At 39.3% G+C, this 17,314-nt stretch overlaps 1 protein-coding gene across 1 annotated transcript in view; it reads left to right on the top strand.

Moving 5' to 3' along the window:
• LOC135092242 (transient receptor potential-gamma protein-like) overlaps positions 1-17,314 on the top strand; it is a 180,257-nt gene that overhangs the window by 104,048 nt on the left and 58,895 nt on the right. The window contains 1 exon segment of the mRNA XM_063990616.1: positions 1,736-1,843. Coding sequence (XP_063846686.1) covers positions 1,736-1,843 — 108 coding nt within the window.

The raw sequence follows: 17,314 nt of genomic DNA, 5'->3' as shown, positions 1-17,314 counted from the left end.
TGTGTGTGTGTGTGTGTTGCTGTCTCTTGTAGTGTATGTGTGTGTATCTCTCTCTCTCTCTCTCTCTCTCTCTCTCTCTCTCTCTCTCTCTCTCTCTCTCTCTCTCTCTCTCTCTCTCTCTCTCTCTCTCTCTCTCTCTCTCTCTCTCTCTCTCTCTCTCTCTCTCTCTCATCCTTTGTTTCCTTCCTACACATTTTTAACATCCAATATTTTTCCTCCTCCTTCTCTCCCTCCCTCTCTCCTTCCTTCCTTCCTTCCTCCCTCCCTCCCTCCCTTCTCAACAACTTCCTCTTTCTTTATCCTCCTCTGTGTCTCTCTCTCTCTTTCTCTTCCCTCTTCTCACCTTTTTTTCTTTCTCCATTCATTCTTAGCTTCCTTCATTTGTCCTCTTCTCCTTTATTCCTTTCTTCTTTTTTATCGCTTCCTCGTTTTCTCTTTCACGTGTGCACTTCTTTTGTCTCTTATCTTCTCTTATCTTCTCCTTTCGTTCCCTTATCCCTTCATTCACTCTACTTCTTGTTTATTTTTTTCTTTTATTTATTTATTTATTTTTTGTCATATATTTTCTTCCTGAAGTCTTAAGCAGATTTTATATATTTATTTATTTGTTTATCTATTTATTTATTTATTTATTTATTTATTGTCTAAAGTACACTGTTGATGTTTATTTTATTGAATATTTAACGTGTTTCTTTTCATGAGAATCTAACTTTTTTTTTTCTTGTGTGTGTGTGTGTGTGTGTGTGTGTGTGTGTGTGTGTGTGTGTGTGTGTGTGTGTGTGTGTGTGTGTGTGTGTGTGTTTTGTAGAATAATATACACGACAAGACACGCATTACCTAAGATTCTGTGGCGTCATGTAGGAAATTTAAGCTTTTCTTCATCGTATCTTATTATTATTATCCTGTTTTCTTTATTTTACAAGCCTTTTATGCGTTTCACTGAGTAAGATGCAATGCTAACACGTCAAGACACACCCTACCTAAGATTGTGTGTGGCATTGCAAGAATTCTAAGTTTACCATCAAATCGTATTGATATTGTCCCGTTTTCTTTTTTGCAACTCTTTTAGACCGTCAATTTTAAACGTTTCATTGAGTAGGATACAATGCTCACGGCTTTTCTGTATTATATCTTATTAATATTGCCCTATTTTCTTTTCATAACGATTTTAGACATTCAGTTACATATCTTTCATTAACGGAGGTGCAATGCTAAGTCAGCCAGCGCTATTATGAACCTAAGATATCGAGAGTTCTTCCTATCATCCTACCTCCTTCCTCGCGCCACTTCCTTCCTCACACTGATACTCCAGTTTGCGTCTTTATAGGGACAGTCTTCAAATGCCACAAAGATAGCTAGTCCCTTTCTAATGCTCAAATGTCACCAGAATCATGAAAACTCCCTTGAAAACCCTAAAGCCTTCCCTTTGAGCTAGCAGAGAGTACAGTGACGCTGAGGGAACATAGAAAACGGACCTTAATCGTGGTTTTGTCAGACTTCATAGGGACAATTTTCAAAGGTCACAGAGATACTTTTCCGTGTTTAAATGTCACTGAAATCATGAAAACACTCTTATAAACCTAAACAACCTCCACCTGGACGAGCAGACAATGTTTAAATACCACTAAGATCATGAAAACACCACAACCTTCCCTTTGAACGGTTATACAATAGAGACGCGGAGGACACACCATAGAAAACGGAACTCACTTGTACTTCTTCTTCCTTCCTACAGGTAGAGACAAAAGATGCGCTGCTCCACGCCATCAGTGAGGAGTACGTGGAGGCGGTGGAGGTGCTGCTGGAACACGAGGAGATGGTGCACGAACCGGGAACTCTGCACGTGAGTATACCTGGGAACATAAGGACATAAGGGAAGCTGCAAGAAGCCACCAGTCCAGTCACCTGTCATCCCATCCATAAATTTGTCGAATCTTCTTTAAAAAGGCAAATGACTCAGCACTAACAACCTGATTACATGAGTCGTAAGAACATAAGATCATAAGGGAAGCTGTAAGATCATAAGGGAAGCTGCAAGAAGCCATCAGGGTCACATGTGGCAGTCCCTGTATGAAACATGCCTGCGTATTTCCACCGGTTCATAAACTTACCTAATCTTTTAAAGCTCCCTAATGACTCACCACTTACCTGCCTTACCGCGGGAGTCTAATTAATGGCCCTGAGGTAAATTGAAACCACTAAGGGAAGATTTCAGCCCCCGGGGGAGACTGACTGACATATGAAGAAGTTTAAGTGCCCCTGGATAAAATCTTAAGCACCCCGGGGTACCTGAAGGGGTCTTAAATTACCTCAACACACCTGTGGGGTTAGAGCGTACCTGTTGGGGTCCCGGGGTTAACTGTGTGGGCGGTGCAGTACTAGAGGTCATGGAGGCTTGACTGAAGAGTACCTGTGGGGTTTTTAGGGTATTTTGGAACACCATGGTACAGTGGAACCGCGCGCTCTGGGGGCCAAGTGGTCATCAGGCGCACGGGTTCGAATCCTGGCTACGGTCCGAGGGTAGGAAGGGCATCCACTCGGGGTACTGTTCCCATATGCCAAATCCAAAAGTCCTTCGTCAGGAGGGCACCGTCTCAGCCCTGACAGACTAGGGGAACTAAACGAAAAGTCGAAAAAAGGGGGTATCTGAAACACCAGGGGAGTTTGGGGACCAGTGGGAGAAAGTAACGGAGCCTGGGAAGACTGTTAACGCCCCTGGGAATGAAAGGACGCCATTAGTGATGTCAGGTTTTTATTTTTTATATATTTACTTTTTTTTTTTGTGGTGGGGGTGGACTATTTAGCGTGTCCGTGGTGGATTTTTTTTTTTTTTTTTTTTTTTTTTTTTTTGTTTTGTGTGTGTGTTTGTGTCCGCGGTACGTTAGTTAATAAGGCAGCTTTATTAACCCTTTCACTGCTATCTGGCTCATTGTTACTAAATCACTAACCGCTCTGAGGCATCTATTCCAGCTCCACATCCGCCTTACAAACAACACTGTACCGGCTAGAAAATGCAAAATCTACTCTACTTTATACCTTTTCTTTCTTGTAGATGCTTATGAGAACTCCACGCATTGTCATTTGGCGCTGTGAATCCCCCATACCTCAGTGAGAAGGTTGGATGCCCCTGTAGTACTTCACTATTAAAAGACAGTTAAGTAAACCTCAAAAGACACGGTACTGAAGGACACGCAGAGACGCAGAGATGAGTACTGGTGCCGTGAGTCATTGTCAACCACACTGAAAGCTAAACATTTCAGTAACAAAGGTCAATTAAGTGTATTTCCAAGGACAAGGCACTGAGGATACAGAGGCGCGGTGGGGGAAGGATGGAGACGTAGATGCTGCTGGGGAGAAGTAAAGGAGCTGAAGGTTTGAAGTGAACGGGAAGAGAGAGAGAGAGAGCACAGCAGCCTGGAGCGATTACAACTTTGCGAACTTTGGTGACGCAGATCTTGAGTTTAATCTTTCTTCAGCCTGCTCAAATGGTGTCAGATCTTTTTCTTTCTTCTTTTTTTTTTTCTGCGTAGACATGAGAGTAGAAGTATAAAAGGTGCTCAAAAAATGATTAATTCTCGCTTCCTCAACTAAATAAAAGAGGTTCCAATTTTCCCTGAGTCTGCTGAAATGGTATGTCTGTTTTTTCTTTCTTCCTTTCTTTTATCTACGTAGAGGCGAGTGAAGGACTACAAGAAAATGTCTATAAATGCTGAATTACTCACCTAAATACTTAACAGAAGAGGTTCGAATCTTTTTGTACGTCTACTGAAGTGGTATATGTAATTTTTTTTTTTTTTCCAACGTAGAGACGAACGAAAGACTATAAAAGGAAGGTGTCCAAAAAATGTGTAATCACCACGCCTGAGAAGTGACCAGAGGAAGGTTCTTGTCATGTGAGCCTCTTTAATAGTTTGATTCCTTGGATGTCCTCATTCTTCTCTCCTAAAACGTTCAAGTCGCAGGAAGGGAAGGAACAGAATCAGGCAAAGAGTTCTGGAGCTAAACTACTACTACTACTACTACTACTACTACTTCTATTACTACAACAACAACGACAACAACTACTACTACTACTACAACAATAACAACAACTACTACTACTACTACTACTACTAAAGTGTTTAAATGTTTAAGTAGACAGAAAACAAACCTGATCTTACCTTTCAAGAAATCCAATCTCTCTCTCTCTCTCTCTCTCTCTCTCTCTCTCTCTCTCTCTCTCTCTCTCTCTCTCTCTCTCTCTCTCTCTCTCTCTCTCTCTCTCATCTCTCTCTCTCTCTCTCTCTCTCTCTCTCGTTAACTCATGCCACACTGATCTAATACTTAGTCACAGAAGCAGTTTTTTTTTATTTTTCACATAGTATAAAAATTGCAACCTTCTGTCTGCCTTTCTCTTAATTGTTCAGCTCCGTTAAGCAGACGTTAGTAAGCACAGTATTTTCTTTTCCTTCTTTTCACATTGTTCCCCTCCACGACTTCCCTCCCAGCGAGCCTCAGTAATTTGGCTTCATTCCGTTTTTCTTCTCGTTTTCTTTCCCTTCCTTCAGCGTGGACTGTTTTAAGAAAGGCGTATTGAGACACTGGCACAGCTAAACGGAATCCGCCACAGCTAAACTGACACTTTTTTTTCTGCTCAGCGTCAATAGGAAGCTCCAAGTAGACAGGATTATTATTATTATTTTTTTTTCAAGCCTTGGTTCACACACACACACACACACACACACACACACACAGACACACACACTCTCTCTCACACACGTAGACATAAAAAAAATCATAAAGACAACAACAACGAGGCAACACACATGATAAAAAGAGAAGACAGAGAAGAAAAGAGGAAAAAAATATAGTTTCCCTTGTGTTGGTATGCCTTTTTCTTCTTACACAGACGCACAAACACACGTAGGAACACAAGTAAGGAAGGAAATTACAACACAAGACTTGATATAAAAAGGCAGACAACAACAACCAAAACAAAAAAACATGGTCTTGTGTGTGTAGATTCCCTCATCCCCCCCCCTCTCTCTCTCTCTCTCTCTCTCTCTCTCTCTCTCTCTCTCTCTCTCCTGTGGCCACGAGTTTCAGGAGGCAGTGACTTAGCGTTGAGTTGGGGATTTGAGCCTGACCTGGAGGAAACGAGGAGGGATTCAGAGGGACAAGGCGGATGCAGGAAAGGACCGAGAGACAACTGGAGGGGATCTGAAGGTGTTTACGGGAATCTGCAGGAGACTTGTGGGAGACTCAGGGATGTCTTCGTGACGTATAGATCTTACGGCACTCGCAAGGACGTTTAGGGGTGTTTGCATGCACGTCAAAGGATCTGCTGGCCACTGGAAATAGCCTTGAAATATCTGGAAAAATGTGAAGGAAGTGTATTTTGAACTATATGCACGGTGAGAGATCTATTGACGCTTGAAAATGACTTGAATATATCTAGAACAGGTGAGAGAACACTTGAATGATGTACGCGTTGAAAGATTTCGTAATTGGCACCTGTAAAATAGCTTTGAATGGTCTGGGAAACGTGAAAGGAGGCTGTTTAAAAATTACACGCACGTTGAAAGACCTATTACCGCCTAAAAATAAATATGAGGTATCTAGAACAAGGGAAACAATGCGAGGTAGAATATTCACGGTAAGAATATTCATCGGCAAGGGTTAGCGTGAAAGTAACAGTTTCCTCAAGTTACCCCTATCTGTTGCATCTTTGGCCACTCGCATTCCTTGTGACGTAGCTTCGAGTCCATCACAACATCTCCGTTTTCTATCCTTACACAGTTCTTCTCTCGCCTTCTTTTATTGTCCAGAGTTGGCGCTAATACCATTTTTCTTTAGTTACTCCTGTTTATTGCACCTTCCGTCATTCTTATTCTTAGTGGCTTGAGTCCATCAGTGTATCTCTGCCTTCGCTCGATCGCCACAGCAGGTCCTCTTCGTCTTTGGCTCATATTGAGAAACGCTTTGCTCTTTCACCACGACTGTTTTCAGAAGCCACAGAGATGATTAGCCGGGTCCTCATGAGTGCATCTGCTGCTGATAATATTAAAGTCTTGTTAATCTATCAGTAGAACCATAATAACACCCTCAAAAACCGGTGTAACTTCAAGTAGAAGCGTTTTGAAAGTAATGGAGATGCTGGCAGCGTTTCAGAATATGGCCCTTTTTTGTGTTGTCATGTCTCAGATTACCAAACCATCTCAGCCGCTCCTTCCCTATCATTTTCCTTAATACCTTCCATCCCTGGTCGCTCGCTGTCTCATCTCCTTACTGGGAATGTTGTGAGTGATGTCCCCATTGTCTACATCAACATTGACATCCCAGCGCGAGGGGTTGTCACTTGGAGAATATTGAAGAAACGAGATGAGACGCTGTGTTTGCCAGATTCTTGCTGTGTTTGTGTACTATATTTTTTTTCCTCTTTGTTGTTTTACGTAATGCTCTCTCTGTATTGCCATGTGTTTTTACGTAAGGTTCTTTTTGTAGTGCTGTGTCTTTACGTAATGTTCTCTCTGTAAGTGCCAGATTCTAACTGATCTGTTCACACTTTTTAGTTTTGCTTCTTTGTTTCTCTATGTAAAGTTCTCAGTAATTCAATACACTGGAATGTATGATTAGTCGAACGGAATCCATTTCAAGTATTTTTTTTTTTTTTTTTTTTTTTTTTGCGGGTGGGAGGTTAAATAATCTTTCTACATTGTTTTTCTTCAAGGTTCTCAGTAATTCAAACGTACACTGGAATATAATCAATCTAACGAAACTCATTTTTTTTAGTAATCTTTCTTTATTGTTTGTGTAAAAAGTTTCAAGGGTTAAACACAGACTGGAATATAATTAGTCTAACCTGACACATTTTCATTATTATTATTATTTCTTTTTCGTGTTAAGTAATCCTTCTATTGATTATGTATTGTTTCTGCAAAAGGTTTTATAATTTAAACACACACTACAATACAATTAAGTCTAAAAAAAACACACTTTGTCTTTTTTTTTTCGCTACAAGTAATCTTTCTGTATTGTTCTCTGCAAAAGGTTTTATAATTTAAACACACACACTACAACACAATTAGTCTAAAAAAACACACTTTGTCTTTTTTTTTTTTTCGCTACAAGTAATCTTTCTGTATTGTTTTCAGTAAAAAGTTTCAAGATTTAAACACACTGGAATATAATTAGTTTAAAGGAACCCATTTCTTTTTCCCGTTAATTAAGTAATGTCCCTGTAAGTAATCTGTGTCTGTAGAAAGTGTCAAAATTGAAGCACACTGGAATGCAATTAATAGTTTAACGGAACCCATTTTCATTTATTCATTTCCTATTCGCTTTATTCTGCAAGTAATCTGTGTCTGCAAAAAGTGGCAGGGTTTCAACACACACTGGAACCTACAGTCCCACAAGAGCAGCGTTTATCTCCACTACCAGCTGGCAGGACAGACGCCTCTCTTCATTAGTACCCGTTCTCTTCCCTCCACATTTCCTATTTTCGTTTCATAATTGCATCAGAAAATCTCACCCAAACTTTTCCATTAATTATTTCTCCCTAACTTTACCGCGACCTTAGGGACACAGGCGCGGGCGTGACCTTCAGGCTCCGAGACACTGACCTTGTACTGTTGAGAAGACTTACCAATACCACCATCACCACCACCACGCACATATCATAGCTATCTTCTTTGTCTACGTTATATTCTCGTATCTGTACTTAGTCACTGTCAGATGAGCCGCCTCCACCAATCTACCTCCTACAGTGTTCGTATTCATTCCTTTTCTTCTCAGATCCTCTGCTGTACTATCTTTCCATCTCCTTCTGTCCTGTGTCTCCATCTCCTGCAACATTAAGCACTTTTACAAACCGCCACACTCATTCCAATCCCTCACATGACACAGAACACCAATTTTTTGAACCCCAGCGCTAACACCAGTCCCTCCAGCACCCCACAGCGCCCTCCCACCACTCTCAACTCCCACCACACCAACCTTTCCTCGTAACGTACCAGTGCCTTTCAACTCTCGCCCTCTGTGCTTTCTCCAACACCCTGCGTACTGATGGTGGGAAATATTATCACAGGCACCATGACAGCACCCTTGAGAACCCCAGTAACCTCCACTGCAGACCGTTATGAGTGTCTGTATGGTGTTTGTTGTTCAGTTGAAGCTTCTAAGTCTCCCCTGTGCTGCCCTCTGTAATGTCCTCTTCTCGTCACTTCGCCCATCGCTCCTCGAAGTGCTAGAGTTATATAAGGCTCGCCACACTTGCTAGGTTCATATTGCCATGCTAATTATCTACATATTCCTCAGGTGTTCTCAGTGTTCCTTAAGAATTGTATCAATAACCTACAGATATATTGAAGTGCTGTGCTGTACAGTGTCAGATTGGTGGCCCCTAAATAATTGTTACCAGATTTTCTATTGGTTTAAAAGGACTGTTGTGTGTGTGTGTGTGTGTGTGTGTGTGTGTGTGTCTGTGTCTTTTTTTTTTTTTTTTTTTTTACCTGAGAAAACTTTGCTATGCTGTCAAAATAGTTCACCAGTTTTCTTCTGCTTTTTCACGCATTTTCTTACACCAGGTTAGCTTTTTCCCTATAGCACGTGGCGGTTCTTGAGGGAGACTTTTTAAGGTTAATGTTCACCTATCAACTGTTTATTTTGGCCTTCCCACTCACGCTAATCACTTCATTGAACATTACTTATCTCCATTAAAAAAAAAAATCAAAGTGCTTTTAGCTCAGAAAACTTTACTTTGTTATCAGCGGGACATTTGTGTTATCTTATAGAGACATTAACAGAGAGAGAGAGAGAGAGAGAGAGAGAGAGACGTGACAAACTGCAATGAATAAAATAATCGAGGTAAATTAGTCTTCTTATATTCTCTCTCTCTCTCTCTCTCTCTCTCTCTCTCTCTCTCTCTCTCTCTCTCTCTCTCTCTCTCTCTCTCTCCTCTTCTCTCTCTCTCCTCTCTCTCTCTCTCTCTCTCTCTCTCTCTCTCTTATAGCAACTAGTAATTCAAGACGACACGAAGGAACCCGCATAACAGCAGTCTTTGTGGTGCTAGTGACAGATTAACAACATTTCTGCATTATTAAACGGAGAAATGACCTTGGAAATCCAGCTAATTATTTTTTGTGGCCTTGGAAAACAGTCGTGGTGAGAGAGCATTATGTAGCGTATCATTTTTCAATTGTATATACTTTTTCATGTAATTTACGGCAGACATTACGGTTTCAGTGACAGATTAACGAGGTTTCTGCTTTATTGAACGAAGGAAAGGTCTTGAGAATCCGGCTGATCACCTCTGTGGCCTTGGAAAGCAGGGAGCATTACATTAGAAAATAAGGGAAGCTGCAAGAAGCCATCATGCCTACACGTGGCAGTCCCTGTTGTGCTCATTTCTCTTACTGAAGGAAAAAAAAAGTGCATATTTTCACATCATAATACGAAAAAAAAAAAAATCCATTTAACTCAATAATCTAGACATTTACTTTGGATTAGTCCGGCCTTCCCCTCCCCAAAACCTCACCAAACCTCAATTTCTAGTTCAAACGAAAAAGCAGGTGACTATAGGACCCGACTACTGCTCAAGTGTTCCTGTTGGTCAGCTGCCAAACGAAAAACAGTAACTAAGACACTGGCCCTGAATCTCCCAGTGCCCTGCAGAGTCCCGTAAACACATTCAGATTTCCTCCAGCTGGCTCTCGACTCTCCCTGCAATCTTCACGTGTCATTTAATTCCTCGTTTCGTCTTGTTCGTCTTGTTCCTTGTGTGTTTCGCCGCTTGCCTCAGTCACTTCCCCGGGTCAGCTGACAGTCTATAAAATCTGATAAGAGCGATTTTTTTTTTTTTCTTCATACAAGAGGTAAAGGAAAACAAACGGTGATTCTTTTCTGCTTTTTTTTTCTTTCTTTCTTTCTTTCCGCTTCTCTCAGCCGATTCACCTAACAGGCTATCTATACAATCTGTGATATATTTTTTTATTTATTTATTTATTTTTTTTTTTTTAAACAGTCAAGAGATTAATGGGTTTCAAGATTAAGGGAAAACAAACAGTGGGTCTTTCCTGTGTTTTGCCGCTTCTCTGAGTCAAATCCTCGGGTCAGCTGATAGTCTATAAAAATCTGATATGTGGTCATTTTTTTTTAAACACACGAGAAATTAAGAGGTTTAAGATTAAGGAAAAACCACAGTGGCTCTTTTGTTTTTTTGCCGTTTCCCTCAGCCTTACGTCGCCTCATCACCTGACAGTCCTATAAAAGGTGATAAGTGAGTGATTTTTAAGCAGATAAGAGATTTAAAATTAAGGAAAAACACACACAGTTAATTTCTCTTCTGTTGCGGCGTCTCCTCCCTCCTTTTTTTTTTTTTTATATATATATATAATCAATTAAGTCCTATTTCTCTCCGCTTCTCTCAGTCACGTCCACAGATCACCTCAATGTTTATAGAATGTGGTAAGTTTTAACAGGTGTCCCCTCCTACGTAAAGAAAAAAAAAGTCGATTTATTTTAACAGACGAGAGGTTTAAGAATAAGATAAAAAATATATACAATGGCTCTTTTCCCTCAGTCACGTCCCCGAGTCAGCTGAAAGATTAAAGAAAGTGATGTTGTCGGTTTTTTAACAGAGAAAAGGTTTAAGAATACAAAAAAGGTTTAAGAATGTAGGGAAAAAAAAACACAGTTATCCTTTTCTCTCGATCTTTCCTCCTTAGATCAGCTGAAAGTCTGAAGAAAGTGATAAGTGTCGGTTTTTTAACAGACAAAAGGTTTAAGAATAAGAAAAAAAGAGGTTTAAGAATTTACGAAAAAAAAAAAAAACATTAATCCTTTTTTCTCAATCTTTCCTCCTTAGATCAACTGAAAGTCTGTATAATGTGATAAGTTGTTAATTTTTTTTTTTTTTATCCAGACGAGGTTTAAGAATAAAAAAAAAAAGGTTTATGAATTTAGAAAAAAAAATTATCCTTTTCTGTCATTCTCTTTCCCTTAGATCAGCTGAAATTCTGAAGAAAGTGATAAGTGTCGGTTTTTTAACAGATAAAAGGTTTAAGAATAAGAAAAAAAAAGGATGTTTAAGAATTTACGAAAAAAAAGAGAGATTTAAGAATTTACGAAAAAAAAAACACACAATAATCTTTTTTTTCTCAATCTTTCCTCCTTACATCAACTGAAAGTCTAAAGAAAGTAATGTGGTTGACTTTTTTTCTTCTTTTCTTCTTTTTTTTCTTTTTTTAACAAACAAGAATTTTGAGAATAAAGAAAGAAAATAGTGACTTTTTCCTCTCAGTCACGTCCCCGAGTCAGCTGAAAGGTCTAAGAGAGATTGAAAACTGACTGATCTTTTAACAAATAAGAGGATCAAGAATGTGAGAAGTCCTACATTTTTAACAGAAAGGAGATTTAAAGATAAGGTAAAGAAGCACAGTGACCATTTTCCCTCAGTCCCGTCACCAGATGAGCAAATAGTCTATAGAATGCGGGAAGTAATTTAATATCCCTGTTACTGCTATTGTCATGCTTCCTTAACCTTCCCATTACTGTAAAGGCATCACTAAACGGAACCAGAGAGAGAGAGAGAGAGAGAGAGAGAGAGAGAGAGAGAGAGAGAGAGAGAGAGAGTACAATATGGTGAGCACAGCAGTGACGGCTTAGTCTGCGTCACCCTCATCAGTTTACCATAGCAGGAGAGAAAAGGCGGAAGGACAAGAAGTAATTTTGTCTTTTCTACGGTGCAATAAAGAAAAGAGGGAAAACAGAAGGAAATTTTGTCTTTTTACGTTGCAACAGAGAGAGAAAAGACGCAGAACAGGATGTAGTATTTTTTTAAGCTGCAACAGAGAGGAAGAGACGGAAAAACAGGAAGTAATTTTGTCATTTTAAGCTGCAACAAGAGAAAAAAAGAGGGAAAGCAGAAAGTAATGTCTTTTTCAGCTGCAACAAGAGAGAAATTGATTGAAAAAGGGGAAGTAATTTTGTCATTTTTTAAGCTGCAACAGGAGGGAAAAGAGAGAAAAACAGGAAGTAACGTCTTTTTTACAGATAGTTAATTTTTTCGAAGTTTCCTGTTTGTTTGTACCTCGACCTTAACTTCTTTTTCTCATTTCAATGCCTTTTGAGACCCCACCGCCATTACACAGTTAGAAATCGCATCGCCAAAATATAATAATAATAACAACAACAATAATGATATTCTCCACTGAAGATACACAGGGAAAAAATATTGTACAGATTATATGAATACTTGGAACACTCTAGTCACTCTCACTCTATCCCCCATTGACGATAAAACAGGAAGACATTGTACAAATCATACCTTACCAAGATCACCAAGAACTGTTCCTTGATGAGTACCTGTCACCTTCAGGCCCGCATTTCAAAAGGCTTTATTTGAAGCTACGCGGGTTTTTTAAGGATGTTTTTTTTACGGTTCTAGTGAAAGATTAGCAGAATTTATGCATCATTTAACGGGGAAATGGTCTTCGGAACTTGGCTGATCTCTGGGGCCTTTAAAAATAGTCGTGATGAGGTAGTGCAGTGTTTCTGAATAGAGGAAAAAGCACAGCAAGGTCCTACTGATACAACGTCCTTCTCATTATGAATTCCTCCAGAGAATGATAGAATTAACCTGTAATTTTAAGTCCTCTCTTTTAAAAACGAACGAATTTCTCCTTTTAACGCCGCCTTTTTAACGAACTTCCTCCTCCCCCCCCATCTCGTAAATTTTGTGTCATCGCCAAAGTTGAAAATAAAAGAAGTTTGTCACGTTTATTAATAGATTTCTCAGGTTAAGAATGAACGTTGGGGGTGGAAATAGAGAGAAAAAGCTTTAAATTTATCTTCTGTTATGGATTTAAGAGGAGCAGGAGAACTTTGGCAGGGGAATGTTAAGGGTGTGGCTGAATATTGCTGTTTGAGGAGTTCGTCAGGAGAAAATCCTTATTGAGTATTGGAAATGTGTTAAATGGAGGATATTTGTTGTGTAAAATAATATTAAGTTAGTGTTAATACATATTGTCATGATTATTGTTGTTGTTGTTGTTGTTGTTGTTGTTGTTGTTGTTGTTGTTGTTGTTGTTGTTGATGATGATGATTGATGATGTTTTTTTTTGTTGTTCTTGTTTTTCTTCTTATTTTTTTTTATGAAATGGTGTGCTTGTTGTTGTTGTTGTTGTTGTTGTTGTTGTTGTTGTTGTTGTTCTTGTTCTTGTTGTTGTTGTTGTTGTTGTTGTTCTATTTCTATTATTTGTCATTATACTTACTATCCTTTCCATTATTATTATTATTATTATTATTATTATTATTATTATTATTATTATTATTGTTGTTATTATTATTATTACTTATTATTATCATCATCATCACTATCATTATCATTATCACCACCACCACCACCACCACCACCACACACACCACCACCACCACCACCACCACCACCACCACCACACACAGCAATCCCACACAGTATTCCTTGTCCTGTGTATATTCTGTGCTGTGTGTGTTGGCGAAGGAACATTATCTACTATTCTCTTTGCTCTCTCTCTCTCTCTCTCTCTCTCTCTCTCTCTCTCTCTCTCTCTCTCTCTCTCTCTCTCTCTCTCTCTCTCTCTCTCTCTCTCTCTCTCTCTCTCTCTCTCTCTCTCTTCTTTTCTCTTTGTTTTTCCTTCTCTTTCCTCTTGTGTATGTGTGTGTGTGTGTGTGTGTGTGTGTGTGTGTGTGTGTGTGTGTGTTAAGGTATGTACGTACACAAAACACCTTCACATGTATGTTTTTATGTACGTTTTTCTTCTTTCCTGTCATGTAGGTACGTTTGTATGTGCGTGTGACTTAACTGTGTGTACGTCTTTATGTATATATGTACATACGTGTATTTTATATTGTATGTATGTATGTATGTATGTATGTATGTATGTATGTACGTATTTTGTCATGTACGTGTATTGCTGTTTATGTACGTTTTTTCAATGTACACACACAGTCATGTACGTAAAACTTCTCACTTACGTACACAGCGACTTGTTACCTACACTCATGTACGTGTCCTTTGTTCATGTAAGTATTTTGTCCGTGTACATATTTTCGTGTGTGTGTGTGTGTGTGTGTGTGTGTGTGTGTGTGTGTGTGTGTGTGTGTGTGTGTGTGTGTATGGTTGGTTTCACACGTCCTTTAGTGAACTACAGTATTGGGCACACACACACACACACACACACACACACACACACACACACACACACACACACACACACAGTAATATAATGCACTAATGTTTTTGTTCACTTCGTTGAGAGAGAGAGAGAGAGAGAGAGAGAGAGAGAGAGAGAGAGAGAGAGAGAGAGAGAGAGAGAGAGAGAGAGCCCATTAGTTCAGGTTACAACATCACAACTTTATTTATTGGGTTTTTACTTTTAATTGTTATTTGTAGTCATTTTCCGTTCATTGTTATTGTTGTTGTCGTTATTATTATTATTATTATTATTATTATTATTATTATTATTATTATTATTATTATTATTATTGTTATTATTATTACTTAAAATATAGATTGTGAAACAGTACTAGTGGTAAATGAATAGTTTTAATCTCTCTCTCTCTCTCTCTCTCTCTCTCTCTCTCTCTCTCTCTCTCTCTCTCTCTCTCTCTCTCTCTCTCTCTCTCTCTCTCTCTCTCTCTCTCGTATATATATATATATTTTTTTTATCTATACCTTTTATCCCTAAACTTTAAAAAATCGTACTTTTAAGGAGATTAATCTAATAAAAATTCTCTCTCTCTCTCTCTCTCTCTCTCTCTCTCTCTCTCTCTCTCTCTCTCTCTCTCTCTCTCTCTCTCTCTCTCTCTCTCTCTCTCCCTCTCCCTCTCCCTCTCTCTCTCTAAGCAGCTCTCCATGACTAATCTACACAAGGTAAAGAAGAGCTCACCTAAATGTATAGCTTGTTTTTTCGTGTGTTTCTTTACCTTGTGCTGTCTTTCCTTATGATTCCTCACCCTCTCGTCTTCCTCCTCACCCTCGTCTCAGCGTGCCCTGCTCTCCTCCTGTGTGTGGTAGCTTGGAATATTAATACGCAAGTTTCCTTTTGATTTCTAGAGCTGAAATATACCTCGAGTAGACTATTTTCAGTTTTTTGTTTGGTTTTGTTTGAGTCTCCCGTAATTGGAGTTCCGTTTTCTTTGTTTTTTCGTTTGGTCGTTCGAGTAAGATTTTCTAGTGCAACGTTTTCTTGATATTATTGATATTTTTTTAGTTTTTTTTTATTGTCCCCCTTTTTTTTATATAGTTTTTGAAGGCGTGACGTTAAAAAAAAAGTAATTACATTAAGCTCTAAATTTAGAAGTTAATCAGTTCCACACGTAAAATTAAGTTAATATTAAGTAAATTTGTCTTAATCTGAAGGCAAATCAGGTTAATAGGAATGTAATTACTACTCAAACATGATTACAGAATAAGTAAAGTAAAATCTGTCCACAATTTAAAACGATAAGATATAAAAAAAAGATCATAAATAAATAAGTAAAATAAATAAAATGAATAAAGGAATAACCCTTTTTATCCTGAAATGACAAACTAAGATGGTAAAATGAAAGCCGGAAAGAACTGTGTCGTGAAAAGAATATAGAAAATTATGATAAGCAAACACACGATATATTTATTTACTTATTTATTTATTATTATTATTATTATTATTTATTTTTTATTTTTTTTACCTGAAGTGACGAACTAAGATGGTAATGAAAGACAGAACTGTAATGTGAAGAAATGTACAGAATCGAACGCTTTACTCCGTGTTATCAAGTCTGTCACAGTAATATGAGCATTTCGTCTCATCAACTCCTCTCCTTTAATTGACCGTCTTCAGCCTCTCTCTCTTCTCTAACTGACTGTCTTCAGCCTCTCTCTCTCCTCTAACTGACTGTCTTCACCTCTCTCTCTCTCTCTCTCTCTCTCTCTCTCTCTCTCTCTCTCTCTCTCTCTCTCTCTCTCTCTCTCTCTCTCTCTCTCTCTCTCTCTCTCTCTCTCCTCTAACTGACTGTCTTCAGCCTCTCTCTCTCCTCTAACTGACTGTCTTCAGCCTCTCTCTCTCTCTCTCTCTCTCTCTCTCTCTCTCTCTCTCTCTCTCTCTCTCTCTCTCTCTCTCTCTCTCTCTCTCTCTCTCTCTCTCTCTCTCTCTCTCTCTCTCTCTCTCTCTCTCTCTCTCTCTCTCCCCCCCCTCCTCTAACTGACTGTCTTCAGACTCTCTCTCTCTCTCTCTCTCTCTCTCTCTCTCTCTCTCTCTCTCTCTCTCTCTCTCTCTCTCTCTCTCTCTCTCTCTCTCTCTCTCTCTCTCTCTCTCTCTCTCTCTCTCTCTCTCCTCTAACTGACTGTCTTGAGCCTCTCTCTCTCATGGTCGCAGTGTTGAATCTCTCGTTATCTTCTACCTCTATTTTCACGCTAACTGCTCTTTTAATCTTGCTAACTGCATACCTCCCCTCCTCCCGTGGCCTCGCTGCACAAGACTTTCTACTTTCTCTCACCACTATTCTGTCCACCTCTCTGATGCAAGAGTTAAGCAGTATTCTCAATCATTCATCCATTTTTCTGGTAAACTCTGGAACTCCCTGCCTGCTTCTGTATTTCCTCCTTGTAACTTGAACTCTTTGAAGACGGAGTTTCAAGACGCATCCTCCAATTTTGGATAACACTTTTGACCTTTCCTTAGGCACTGGCCAATTTTTTATTTTATTTTCGTTGCCCTTGACCAGTGACCCTCTTACATAAAAAATACATCCACCTGAGGCCACGGAGACACGCTACCACTGCCCTGACTGACGCCCTCACTCACAGGTTCGCCCACGTATCCCACCCTACCTGGAAACCTGCAGTAAAAGAACGCTGTATCTCCCCCAGAACCCTTACCTAACTACAAGCTGCCAGTTCATCCAGACAGAACGTAACCTTGCATCTCACAATTAGGGGTTTGGTAGGAATAAAGTCAGTCTGCCGAGCGTTTCATTGCAAGACAAGGGTTACCTGGAGCAGTGAGCGAGTGAGGCCATGAGTGAAGCAGTGTTCCCATGGCCCCGTGACTGTATTGCTGTGGCTGACTCGGTGAAGTGGAGCGATGAAAATACACGATCTTGTCTTTGCTCACGGGGAAAATGACATAAACAAGACGATGCGTGAATTTTAAACTTTCCTTATCAGTAAATATATAGGTAAATAAACACTGGACTATCATAATATGTATAGATGAATAACTTTAGACATTATTAACGGACGGTAAAATCCTCTCGTACAATTGATGATGCTGAAAAGATGAAAGGAAAATAAATGAATAAATAAATAATCGCT

Source organism: Scylla paramamosain, chromosome 39 (assembly GCF_035594125.1).
Source record: "Scylla paramamosain isolate STU-SP2022 chromosome 39, ASM3559412v1, whole genome shotgun sequence".
Classification (NCBI taxonomy): Eukaryota; Metazoa; Arthropoda; class Malacostraca; order Decapoda; family Portunidae; genus Scylla; species Scylla paramamosain.
The sequence above is the reverse complement of the archived record's forward strand: the minus strand, read 5'-3'. Positions and strand labels throughout refer to the sequence as shown.